Here is a 13,941-nt window from a genome sequence, read left to right as displayed (position 1 = left end):
ACCATAACATCAAAGCATAAAATAAGGCACATTTCAAGGACAATGGGTGCTTTGGAGAAATTTCTGTGAGATTGTGAGAAGCAGCTTTCAGACATGATGTGGAGATGCCAATGTTGGACTGGAGTGGACAAAATGAGAGGTCACAGGACACCAGGTTATAGTCCCCAAAAGGTTTATTTGAAATCACAAGCTTTCAGAGCGCTGCTCCTTCATCAGGTAAGGAGTCCAACAACACCGGGTTAAAGTCCAACAGGTTTATTTGGTAGCAAACGCCACATCGTGACCTTCATCAGGCGAGCAGCGCTTCATCATAGAGACAACAATAACAATCCAAGCCTGAGCCACCAGGGTCAATTAGGGGATTTTCAAAAGGGGAATTGGATCATTATCTGAAAAGGGAACATTTTCAGGGTGACAGGGAACAAGGCCGGGCAGTGGCGCCAGATCAACTGCCCCTTCAGAGGGCTAGTATAGACACCACGGGCCGAATGGACTCCTCCAGTGCTGTGCCCATTCTATGGGGTCGATATTCCGGCCGGTCCCCTTTCAACACCCAGCACATAAGGCGGCATTTGCTTTGTGTGAGGCTGGGCTCGGGATTTTTTCAATGGTGCCACTGGGTGCTCAGTGAAGTGAGCGGAAACCATCACAGGAGGCGGGGCCGCCCGCCGGCCCTGACGTGGACAGCTGTGTCGTCCCCCGGCGCGCCGCACGCTGGGAATTGTAGTTCCTTCCGGCCGGCCCGGCGCGGCGGCCAAGGGGGAGGAAAACTACAACTCCCGACAGCAGCCTGGTGCGCACGCGCCGTCCACCCCCAGCGCCTGTAACCGAACCTGCTGGCCTCATAGTCCCGCCCACCGACTCCCCTCTGCTACTTCCATTGGCTAAAACGCTCGGCCTCTGGCCCGGCGGCTCTTGCTATTGGCCCAGGCCGCTGTCAATCCATGAGCGTGGTGGCGGCCAGTTCCGGTGTGAGGTCAGGTTAGGTTGGCCGGGCGTGTGTCTGAGGGTGAGGGGGTGGGGGGGCATTGGTGAGATCTTTCGGCTCTGGCCAGAGGCAGGAAAGGTAAATATGGAGCCGGCTGAGCGATTGCGGCCTTTTAAACAAGTCGGTGGGATGACAGTTGAAGTGAAGGGGGTGTTTGCTGAAGGGAATGAGGGGGTGCAATCCTAAACTCTGACCTGTTGTAGTCTTCATGAGCAACTGTGAAGTGCTGTGTTGCAACAGGACAGTTAGACCGCTGGCATGGTCTCACCCTTCATTCTTAAGCTCCAGGATTGAATTTGGGCCTGGGGTTTGGCAGGAACTTTATTTCCAAAAGATTTCTTGTTGTGGGTCAAATAAAGTCCCTGTGACGCCATAAAGAGTGCCAAGATCCGAATATTTAATTATTTTTTTTAGCTCCTTAGAACAGATCCTGGAAGAATTGATCTGCCCCAAGTACAAATGTGTTCCTGTTAGTCAGTCAGTCAGTATTCATAACTCTGGAAATTGGGATGCCACATTGCTATCCTACTGTTCAATATCCAGTTTGCCTAAACCCAATTTTAACATTTTAAACTGTTCAAAAGTGAGTCAGAAGAGTTTTGCTTTAAAATTTGTGATTTTAGGACAGCAATACGAAGTTGAATCTGGTGCTTCCATGAAAAGCCGGCCCTTCCCTCAAAGCAGTGTGCAGCGTTTTGAGACATTTTGTGCTTTAATGAATGCAATTATTTTTTCATACTGTTGTGTTATGTATTGGTAAGAGTGTATTTATTTCATTTTGTCAGGTGTATTACTGTTTTTCTGCTATAATGAATATTTTTAAATTACATGATATACTGTTAATGTTGATTACTAGCCTAGTCCCATGTACTTAAAATACTCTGGAGCTCTGATATTGTTTTGCTTCGATCTACCTACGTCGTTCAAAATATTTTAAAATCATAGACAAACATTCACTTTATCTGATATATGTTTATTTGTGTCTTTTTCTGAATCAAAATTAATTGTTCAGAGGCCCATTGAAAACACTGATGGGTGCTTAACTGAGTTAGCAATGGCTCAGTCAACTAGTGTTTCTATAATTTCTGGTAACCTTTGTTTAAGTTTGTCTATTAGTGGCACAAGTAGGCTTACATTAACACGGCAATGAAGTTACTGTGAAAATCCTCTAGTTGCCACACTCCGATGCCTGTTCGGGTACACTGAGGGAGAATTTAGCACGGCCAATGCACTTAACCAGCACGTCTTTTGGAGTGAGAGAGGAAACCGGAGCACCCAGAGGAAACCCACACAGACCACAGAGAAGAATGTGCAGACTCTGCGCAAACAGTGACCTGAGCTGGTAATTGAACCCGGGCCCTGGCGCTGTGAGACAGCAGTGCTAACCACTGCCACTGCACATTCATAAATGCTGATCTGGAGGTGTCTTTTATTCTTTAACTTAGTACCAACCAAGCATTTAATTTCTGGTCCGCATGATTGTCCAGCTAAAGCTATTCATAAGCCATCTCAAATGGACAATCATGGGTCTGTATGGATAGGCTTTAAGGAAAGCTGATGTGGGAAGTGGAACATTCCATGGGTGCACAAGAAAATGGGTGCTCTCATTGGGATTAAATTGCATTTTCAGGATAGAGTTAAAGGAGCATTGTCTAAGATATTGTGATATGAGGACTTTTCCAAAATTCTTTCTTTTCTTTATTCTCTGAAGCTTTATTTGCTGAGATTGGTTGCTGACACTGAAGCCAAAGTGAAAAAGAATTCCAACTGTAGAGCTAATGTCTTTGCACACACACAAATTATTTTTTAAAATGTCTTTTCTGATTTTTTAAAGTTATTTTACAGACAGCAAAACATCATTTGACAAAATCTTGCTCAAGAAAGATGGAGATCACATCATATCACACTAAACTTCTGGGAGAACTAAATGAACAGCGGAAGCAGGACTTCTTCTGTGACTGCAGCATTATTGTGGAGGGGAGGATCTTCAAAGCTCACCGGAATATTCTGTTTGCTAATAGTGGCTATTTCAGAGCCTTGCTCATTCACTATATCCACGATAGTGGGCGTCCCAGCACTGCCTCCCTGGACATTGTCACATCTGAGGCCTTTTCCATTATACTGGACTTCCTTTATTCTGGAAAGCTGAACCTTTGCAGTAAGAATGTTATTGAAGTTATGTCAGCAGCTAGTTACCTGCAGATGACTGATGTAGTCAGCTTTTGCAAGTTGTACATCAGATCCTCTCTTGATATCTGTGTGAAAGACGAGAAGGATGATAACTGTAATCATGTGGAGAATGGGAATAATGTAGCAGCCTTTGGAGATGCAGTGTCTTTTTGTAGGAATCAATGTCCAAATCCTGTTTCATCAATTCAACAGCAAGAATCAAGCCCTGACAATAATCAAGGCATAACCTGGAATGAGTGCAATTCTTATCATCCTATAGACCTTGCACAGAAAGATCAGGACAACCTTTCTCCAGAGAAACTTCACTCTGCATCGCTTTCTAAACTTCCAGAACCTAAAGTTGAGTTTGATGAGGATGAAGTAGAATCAGTTGATAGGTTCCGGCAGTTTACATCATCTGCTACTGACCAGGCTGAGGAGAGGCTGCAGTCTGCCCCAGCTATGGAAATAGCCTATGAAAATTATCAGATGAAACAGTTTTTAGAGGTTTTATTGAGGACAGGGAACGTACAGCGGAAAGAGGATCTGATACAGCACTTTTCCCGAGGTGCGCGTTCAGAGGATGGAGGGGGCACCTTCTCCAATATGATGGATGTACAGAGTGATTGGTATGGGGAGGATGCAGGTGAGATTCATATTACTAACCAATACCTAAATGAATCACATTATCAATACTATGAGGAGGATGCATTTTGGAATTTGTACTCTGATAATATACTGTACTCACTTATACAGTTGTTGACGAATCCAACAACTCAACTATCTTCACTCGCACACATATGATCCTTAGTGAAGCTGAAGTAATACCAAGGAAAAGGTTGGCTGAACCAGCAACCAAAGGATTTGGCAAAGTAAACCTTTACAATTTTAGATTACCAAAAGTTGACAGTGAGGCCTTTTTTATTTTTGTATGAAATCCAAGCAATTCAGATCCGGTTTAGTTTAACATTAATCCAGTAGATGAAGGTCAGTATGGCTAACAATGCACCAATAACAGTGTGTGTGACTAGGACAATGGGCCAACCAATGGGTTCCAACATTAAAGATGTTTGGGCAAATCTTGGCTAACACTATAAACTGGGTGGTTTCAGTAAAAGTCCTCCAAGTAACATATGGCTGTACATATAAGATGCAGTGAGTAAATTGGTTTTTACTCTTAGTTTTAGTTTATTAGTGTCACAAGTAGGTTTACATTAACACCGCAATGAAATTACTGTGAAAATCCCCTAGTCGCCACATTCCGGCATCTGTTCGGGTACACTGAGGGAGAATTTAGCATAATTAATGTACCTAATCAGCATGTCTTTTGGAATGTGGAAGGAAACCAGAGCACCCGGAGGAAACCCACGCAAACACTGGGAGAATGTGCAGACTCTGCACAGACAGTGACCCAAGCCAGGAATCGAACCCAAGTCCCTGGCATTGTGAGGCAGCAGTGCAACCACTGTGCCACCATGCAGCAATCAGTGTCTGTTTGTCATGGGCTGGCAATTTTGTCAATTCTTGCTTGGTTCTTTACTACTTTGCTTTGTGCTGCACATTTGTTTGCACATTGCATGTCTTTTTGATCGTGGCATATATCTCAATGCTTTTAAACTGTTGATTCTAGCAAAGTACAGATTGGGGAAACACTTACCTTTCAATAATCTAATTGAAAGAGATTCTCTCACCTGGCTACAGAAGCAAATCTAGGGGTCACAGGATAAGGGGTCATCCATTTAGGAGCAAGATGTGGAGGAATTTCTTCACTGAGAGATGTGAATCTTTGGAGTTCTCTGCAGTGGGCTATGGGTGCTCAGTGTTGTGTATATTCAAGGCTGTTATTGATGGATGTCTGGACTCTGAGGGAATCAAGGGATGGGAGAAAGTGGAATTGAGGTTAAAAGAAATAGCCCTGATCTTTGATGAATAGTGGACCAGGCTTTGGGGAGGAAGTGGCCACTGCTGCTCTTGCTTCTATTTGTAATGTTCGGTTCTTCTTACAATTATTTGCACGTCTCTTGTCTATTGTATTTGAAAATGTCTTCATTTTTTGTGAGGAAATTCAAGTGGATTTTTGACTTTAAAAAAAAAAAGTAGTAGTGGATAACCTGTTTCTTTCTGGGTAATGAATGAACTAACTCTTGAGCCGGGCCAAGCTTAAAAAGAAAATCTGAATACTTGAGTTGCTAGTGACCAGGCAGACTAAAATATGGGATTAATAGATGTATGTTTGTAGAACCAAATTAAATTTTGGGCTGATGGTCAATATACTCAAACAACAACTCGAGCTACTCACATGCTTTCTTAAGATCCTGATCCTAGCCCTTGTCAAAAAGAAGAACAACATATCCATAGGCAGCTGGGATCAAGTGGATCCCTTGAAGAGTCGAGAGGGTGTTGGAGTAGAGTTAAGAGAGAAATCAGATGGGCAAAAAAGACACATTGCTTTGGCAGATAAGGCAAAGGAGAATCCAAAGAGCTTTTACAAATATATAAAGGGCAAAAGAGTAACTAGGGAGAGAGTAGGGCCTCTTAAGGTCAACAATGTCATCTATGTGCAGATCCACAAGATGGGAGAGATCCTAAATGAATATTTCTCATTGGTTTTTTAAATTTGATTTATTATTGTCACATGTATTAACATACAGTGAAAAGTATTGTTTCTTGCACGCTATACAGACAAAGCATATGTTCATAGAGAAGAAAAGGAGAGAGTGCAGATTGTAGTGTTACAGTCATAGCTAGGGTGTAGAGAAAGATCAACTTAATGCGAAGTAGGTCCATTCAAAAGTCTGATGGCAGCAGGGAAGAAGCTGTTCTTGAGTCGGTTGGTATGTGACCCCAGACTTTTGTATCTTTTTCCTAACAGAAGAAGGTGGAAGAGAGTATGTTCGGGCTGCGTGGAGTCCTAATTATGCTGGCTGCTTTTCCGAGGCAGTGGGAAGTGTAGACAGTCAATGGATGGGAGGCTGGTTTGGGTGATGGACTGGGCTTCATTCATGACCCTTTGCAGTTTCCTGCAGTCTTGGGCAGAGCAGGAGCCATACCAAACTGTGATACAACCAGAAAGAATGCTTTCTATGGTGCATCTGTAAAAGTTGGTGAGTGTCCTAGCTGACGTGCCAAGTTACCTTCGTCTTCTGAGAAAGTAGAGGCGTTGGTGGGCTTTCCTAACTATAGTGTCGGCATGGGGGGGACCAGGACAGGTTGTTGGTGATCTGGTCACCTAAAATCCTGAAGCTCTCGACCATTTCTACTTCGTCCCCATTGATGTAGATGTGAATGTTTTCCACTACGCTTCCTGAAGTCGATGACAATCTCATTCGTTTTGCTGAGGGAGAGATTATTGTCGTCGCACCAGTTCACCAGATTCTCTATCTCATTCCTGTACTCTGTCTCGTCATTGTTTGAGATCTGACCCACTACGGTGATGACATCAGCAAAGTTGAAAATTGAGTTGGAGGGGAATTTGGCCACACAGTTATAGGTGTATAAGGAGTATAGTAAGGAGCTGAGGACACAGCCTTGTGGGACACCAGTGTTAAGGATGAATGTGGAGGAGGTGTTGTTGCTGATCCTTACTGATTGTGGTCTGTGGGAGAGGAAGTTCAGGATTCAGTCGCAGAGGGAGGAGCTGAGGGAGGCCACAGAGTTTGGAGATGAGTTTCGTAGGAATAATTGTGTTAAAGGCTGAGCTGCAGTCAATAAATAGAAGTCTGACATCGATGACTTTGTTATCTCAGTGTTCTAGGTGCTGTTGAGAAAGGCTTGGATGTTAGGGAACTTGGGGAAATAAATAGTGATGTCTTGAGGAGTGTACATATTATAGCGGAGGTAGTACTGGAAGTCTCAAAGTGCATCAAGATAGATAAATCCTGATGAAATGTATCCCAGGACATTGTGGGAGGCTAGGAAGCAAATTGCGGGTCCCCTAGCAGAGATATTTGAATCATCGACAGCCACAGGTGAGGTGCCTGAAGATTGGAGGGTAGCAAATGTTGTGCCTTTGTTTAAGAACAGCTGTAAGGCAGCAGTGCTGACCACTGTGCCACCGTGCCACAGAGGTTCCCCTCTGTTCACAGCACATGTTCAAAGAACTTTAATAAACTGGTTAAACGTGATTTCTCTTTCACAAAACCATGCTGACTCTTCCCATTGGGGAGGCGATGGTGCAGTGGTGTTGTCACTGGGCTAGTAATCCAGAGACCCAGAGTAATGCACTGGGGGCCCAGGTTCGAATCCCACCACAACAGATGGTAGAACTTAAATTCAATCAAAACAACTGGAAATAAAAGTCTATTGATGACCATGAAACCATTATCGATTGTCTTGAAAATAAATCTGGGCCACTAATACTCTTTAGGGAAGAAAACCTACTGTCCTTACTGAATGTGGTTGACTCTTAAATGGCCTAGCAAGCAACTCCGTTCAATCCCATCACTACAAAGAAAACAAAAAGGAATGAAATTGGATGGACCACTGTGCACTGGAAATGACCACGGCAAACCCAGCCCTGTCGACCCTGCAGGGTGGCACAGTGGTTAGCACTGCTGCCTCACAGCGCCAGGGACCCGGGTTCAATTCCCGGCTTGGGTCACCGTCTGTGTGGAGTTTGCATGTTCTCCCTATGTCTGCGTGGGTTTCCTCCCACAGCCCAAAAATGTGCAGGTTAGGTGGATTGGCCATGCTAAATTGCCCCTTAGTGTCAGGGGGACTAGCTAGGGTAAATGCATGGGGTTATGGGGATGGGGCCTGGGTGGGCTTGTGGTCGTTGCAGACTCGATGGGACGAATGGCCTCCTTCTGCACTGTAGGGATTCTGTGAAAATCCTCCTTACTAATATCTGGAGTATTGTGCCAAAATTCAGAAAACTGTCTCACAGACTAGTCAAGAATCATACCCCAGACACCACCGTCACCATTCCTGGGCATTCCTGAAACCAAAAGAGAAAATGCTGGAAAATCTCAGCAGCTCTGGCAGCATCTGTAAGGAGAGAAAAGAGCTGACTTTGAGTCCAGATGACCCTTTGTCAAAGCTAAAAGGCAGTGGCAAAAGCTTAAAAGCTTTGACAAAAGATCATCTGGACTCGAAACGTCAGCTCTTTTCTCTCCTCACAGATGCTGCCAGAGCTGCTGAGATTTTCCAGCATTTTCTCTTTTTGGTTTCAGATTCCAGCATCCGCAGTAATTTGCTTTTATCCTGGGCATGTCCTGTCCTGCCCCACTGGTAGGACAGACCCAGCAGAGGTGATGGCACAGTGGCAGTCCATATCCAAATGCATCAAGACCTGGACAATATCCAGGCTTGGGCCGACAAGTGGTAAGTAACATTCCCGCCACACAAATGCAAGGCAGTGACCATCTCCAACAAGAGAGGATCTCACCATCCCTCCCCTTGATATTCAATGGCTTAACATCATTGAATCCCTCACTATCAGCATCTTGGGGATTACCATTGACCAGAAACTGAACTGAACTAGCCATATAAATACTGTGGCTACAAGAGCAGGTCAGAGGCTAGGAATCCTGCAGCGCGTAACTCACTTCCTGACTCTCCAAAGCCTGTCCACCATCTACAAGGCTCAAGTCAGGAGTGTGATGGAAAACTCTCCATTTTCCTGGATGTGTGCAGCTCCAACCACACTCGAGAAGCTCAACACCATCCAGGACAAAGTAGACTGCTCGATTGCTACCCCTTCCACAAACATTGAATCTCTCCATCACCAGTGCACAGTAGCAGCCGTGTGTACTATCTACAAGATGTACTGCCGGAACTCAACAAGGTTCCTTAGACAGTACCTTTCAAACCCACGACCTCTACCATCTAGAAGGACAAGGGCAGCAGACGCCACCACCTTGAAGTTCCCCTGAAAGTCACTCGCCATCCTGACTTGGAAATATATCACCGTTCCTTCACTGTCGCTGGGTTAAAATCCTGGAACTCCCTTCTTAACAGCACTGTGGGTGTACCTGCACCTCAGGGACTGCAGCGGTTCAAGAAGGCAGCTCACCAACACCTTCTCAAGGGCAAATAGAGAGGGGTGATGTCCACACCGTGTAAACAAATTTAAAAACATAAATAGCTTGAGCTTGTTTAAGTACCCAGTTATTACTTCTTTAAAGATCGATTCTAACACCTCCCCCATAACGTGGCATGCTAACTGGCGTATCATTTCCTGTCCCCCTCCCTCCCTTGAATAGAGAGGTTATGTTTGGTACTTTCCAGTTTGATGAAGCCTTTCCAGAATCTAACATATTTTGGAAAATTAACATCAATGCATCTACTGCCTTATTAGCTGTCTCTATTAAGCCCCTGTGTCTGAAGTTAGCATAGACCAACCTAAAAACAAGCAGGAAAGCCATTGTTATTGATTCATTTGTACTATATAGGATGTAAAATTTAGGAGATATGAGAGGAAAGAATTGCTTTTTATTAAATATTCACTTAGGAATACCCTGATAGCTAGCAAAATTCCCATGTTTGACCTGTAGTCCAGCTAAGTTTATCGGAAGTAATTGTAATATAGCGATAATTGATCTTGTGTCAGCCATAGTTCAGTTGGTAGCACACTTGCCTCTGAATCACCAGGTTCCATGCTCAAGTCTCGCTCAAGGCTTGAGCACAAAAGTCAAGCTTGACTCTCTAATACTGCGGACTTGCATTCTTGTGTGAGATGTTAAACCAAGGTCCCATCTGCCCTCTGATGGATGCAAGATATTCCATGGCACTATTTGGATGAAGAGCATGGGAATTAACCCAGTATCCTGGCCAATATTTTTATCCTTCAACCAACATCACAAAAAAACAATTCTGGTCATTATCACATCGTGAGAGCTTGCTGTGTGAAAATTAGCTGTTGCATTCCCTATAACACACCAGTGACTACACAAAAACATTTCATTTTTTGTAAAGATCTTTGAAATGTCTGGTGGCCGTGAAAGGTGCTATATAAATGTAAGGCTTTTTTTATTGGAACTCCTCATGCTCTGAATCACTCCTGCTGTAAAATGGTAAGTATTTGTTTGGAGACAGCAATAGTTTTTGGTTGTCTTTGTGATTAAATAGCCTGTCAATGGTCTTTCGCTGAGGCTAGCACATGACTAATGACCACTTGGGTGAGGTGATGGAAGATAGGTTTCATCTTTAGAATCATAACCAAAGACTTTACATTACTGTTACAGCACAAAGAAATTGCAGGAAAGACTTTTGACTTCTTGACCATAAATTGATATAAAATCTTGCCCTATTATCAGTCTCTTTTTAAAGAGCGTCATCATGAATATCATTTTAAACATCAGAACATTTAAATCAATGCAATGAAACAGCTGGTGCCATTGACACTGAAACCACATGTTCCTTAAGGCTGATTGTTTCTCTGCCAGTCAGTCCCAGAAATCTAGTTGTCCCAACTGTGAGTTGCTTAAGTATTTTCTCTTGTACTCTGTTAGCTTTAAGTATCTAATCCAGTTTTCATAATCTCAAAAGAACTTGGCAATGCATTTCTGTCACACTGCTGCTGCAGAGACCTACCTATATGTTAAGAGTTTATTTATTTATTAGTTACAAGTAAGGCTTACATTAACACTGCAATGGAGTTACTGTGAAATCCCCCTAGTCACCACACTCCGGCACCTGTTCGGGTCAACGCACCTAACCAGCACGTCTTTCAGACTATGAGAGGAAACCGGAGCACCTGGAGGAAACCCACGCAGATGCAGGGAGAATGTGCAAACTCCAAATAGACAGTGACCTAAGCCGGGAATCGAACCCGGGTCCCTGGCGCTGTGAGGCAGCAGTGCTAACCACTGTGCCATAGTGCTGCCCTGTATGGCTCAGAAAGCTGGTATACACACCCTGAGCCAGTCCCAGATATCTAATTGTCCCAACTTTGCTTAAGTATTTTCTCTTGTACTCTGTTAGCTTTAAGTATCTAATCTAATCCAGTTTTCATAATCTCAAAAGAATTTGGCAATACATTTCTGTCACACTGCTGCTGCTGCAGAGACCTACCTGTACGATCTAGAAAGCTGGTATACACACCTTGTCATCAGAGTGCTAATAAAGACATCAAATAAACCACTATGTTTATTATATAGAAATTATAACAGACACAAGATGTTTGGGTCAATCCGTGCATGCTGGTTTTATCCTCCAAGCAAGGATTAGTTCTAATCCATCTGCCCACCCAGTTTCCATATCCCTTTCCTTCAACCACCTATCAATCTCATCTTAAATGTTAATATGGCCTTGCTTTAGTTAGTAATTCTGGTTTTGTATTCCACAGCCTCACAATTGGTTGTGCTTTTAAAGTTTCCCCTGCTCACTTAATCTAAGTCTCTTACATTTAATCTAATATCTCTGTCTCCTCATTTTAGGCCCCACAATCATTGGAAACGGTCTGTTGTCTCAACTCTTCATGATTTTAAATTTCCCATCAAATTGGGTCATACTGCCCTTCTACATCAAAAACCGCCCCAGCTACATAGATATTTACAGAATAGAGACTGCTCATCTGGTCCAACTGGTGTTTACACTCCACATGAGCCATCCCCACCATAATTCATCTCAACCTATAAACATTTTTCTTATTCTTTCTCTGTCAGGAACTTATCTAACTTCCACTTAAGTGCTTCTACGTTGTTTGCCACAATGACTACATGTGGTACTGAATCCATATTATTACCACTCAATTTTTCACACCTTAACTTTTATACGTCATCGAAGTTCATAGAATCCCTACAGTGCAGAAGGAGGCCATTTGGCCCATCGAGTCTGCACCGACCACAAGACACTATCCCGTAGCCCCACATATTTACCCTGCTAACCCCCTGACACTAGGGTCAATTTAGCATGGCCAATCAACCTCACCCGCACATCTTTGGACTGTGGGAGGAAATCGGAGCACCTGGAGGAAACCCATGCAGACACGGGGAGAATGTGCAGACTCCGCACAGACAGTGACCCAAGCCGGGAATCGAACCTGGGTCCCTGGCACTGTGAGGCAGCAGTGCTAACCACTGTGCCACCGTGTTGCCCCACTTCTGTCCTTATACTTAACTGCATCTGATGAACCTGCATTGCACTGTCTAATGCCTCAGTATTCTTCCTCTCTTGTGGAACCACAAACTGCACGGCACTGCAGATGTGATCTTAATGGGGTTTTGTATAGATTCACCATTAACTTTTGGTCTTTTGTATTCAATACCTCTTGCCATAAAACACAATTTACCATTAGCATTTTTTAAGTTGCTTATCCACTTGAAGTGCTGCTTTTAATGTCTGATGACTCGTAACTACTTAAAGGCTCTGCTTTTATATGGGGATAGGCTGGACGATGGAGGATGATTAAAAGAATTTTACTGAAAAAATATCACCTCACATTTACTGATATTGAATTTGATCGTTTCACCATTGAATCAGTATCCTTTTACAGTTTCCTTTGCTCCTCAGCATTCTATACTTGGAGTTTGGCTACTTCTTGCGTGTAGCCCTGTTTTTAAATCATTGATCTACATCGGGAATTAAAGTGATCTCCTAATAGAACACTATGGGACACTGCTTCCTGCTTCCATTCACTATGAAAAGCTGCCCTTGAATTCTATTCTTTGCACCTCTTTCTGACTAGTTTTACCCAGCTTTGCTACCCTTCCCTTAATTTCATATCCCTTAATCTTCTGTATTAGGGTCCTATGCGGGGCCTCCTCAAAAGCTTCATGTAAGCTTGTACATACCACTTACGCTATGTTTCCCTATCTGTCATTTAATTCATTGAGGATGTGAGAGACATCATGTTTGTCAAGCATGATTACGCTTTCTAAAATCTATGTTGGCTGGTTCTAATTATTTTCATCTAGAAATTTAGTAAATTCACCTTTAATTAAAGATTGCAAAATGTCCTCTGCCACAGATGTTAAATTGTGGGGTCTGTAATTACACTGGCTTTCTGTCTGACAGTGGATATTGCATTGGCCATTTTTCTGTTGTCGGGCAAAAATCTATACCCTCCAGAAATATAATTTCTAAACTCTCTGCTGTTTCTTTCCCTAGTTCTGTGATGTACTCCTGTAACCTACTTCACTTTCCTAATAATTTTAAATTTGATTTATTATTGTCAAATGTTAGTATACAGTGAAAAATTTTTTTTTGCATGCTATACAAAGCATGCCGTTCATAAAGAAGGAAAGGGGAGGGTGCAGAATATAGTGTTACAGCCATAGCCAGGGTTTAGAGAAAGATCAACTTAATATAAGGTAGGTCCATTCAAAAGTTTGGCAGCAGGGAAGAAGCGGTTCTTGAGTTGGTTGGTATGTGACCTCAGATTTTGGTACCTTTTCTCTGATGGAAGAAGGTGGAAGAGAGTATGTCCGGGATGCGTGGAGTCCTTGATTTATGCTGGCTGCTTTTCTGAGGCAGCAGGAATTGTAGACAGAGTCAATAGATGGGAGGCTGGTTTGCGTGTTGGACTGGGCTTTGTTCATGACCCCTTGTAGTTTCTTGCGGTCTTGGTCAGAGCAGGAACCATGCTAAGCTGGGATACATCCAGACAGAGTGCATCTGTAAAGGTTGGTGAGAGTCGTAGTGAACAGGCTGAATTTGCTTAGCCTCCTGAGAAAGTGGAGGTATTGGTGGGCTTTCTTAACTATAGTTTTGGTGTGGAGAAATCAGGACAGGTTGTTGGTGATCTGCATACCTAGAAACTTGAAGCGCTCAACCATTTCCACTTCATCCCCGTTGATGTAGACGGGGACATATCTCCACTATGCTTCCTGAAGTCGATGACT

At 43.4% G+C, this 13,941-nt stretch overlaps 1 protein-coding gene across 2 annotated transcripts in view; it reads left to right on the top strand.

Annotated features, from left to right (window-relative positions):
- Positions 1-1,007: 1,007 nt before the first annotated feature.
- The window catches only part of LOC144509254 (zinc finger and BTB domain-containing protein 8B-like), a 30,853-nt gene continuing 17,919 nt past the window's right edge, over positions 1,008-13,941 (top strand). Inside the window, exons 1-2 of one of the 2 annotated variants that reach the window (XM_078237828.1) lie at positions 1,008-1,066; positions 2,834-3,803. In XM_078237828.1, coding sequence (XP_078093954.1) covers positions 2,873-3,803 — 931 coding nt within the window. In that variant the 5' untranslated portion in view covers positions 1,008-1,066; positions 2,834-2,872. Of the gene's footprint in view, positions 1,067-2,828; positions 3,804-13,941 lie in introns of those variants that run through there. The other variant, XM_078237829.1, reaches the window with a different exon arrangement.

This window comes from Mustelus asterias, chromosome 21, assembly GCF_964213995.1.
Source record: "Mustelus asterias chromosome 21, sMusAst1.hap1.1, whole genome shotgun sequence".
Taxonomy (NCBI): Eukaryota; Metazoa; Chordata; class Chondrichthyes; order Carcharhiniformes; family Triakidae; genus Mustelus; species Mustelus asterias.
Note: the sequence above shows the minus strand (reverse complement) of the source record. Positions and strands in the feature narration are given on the sequence as shown.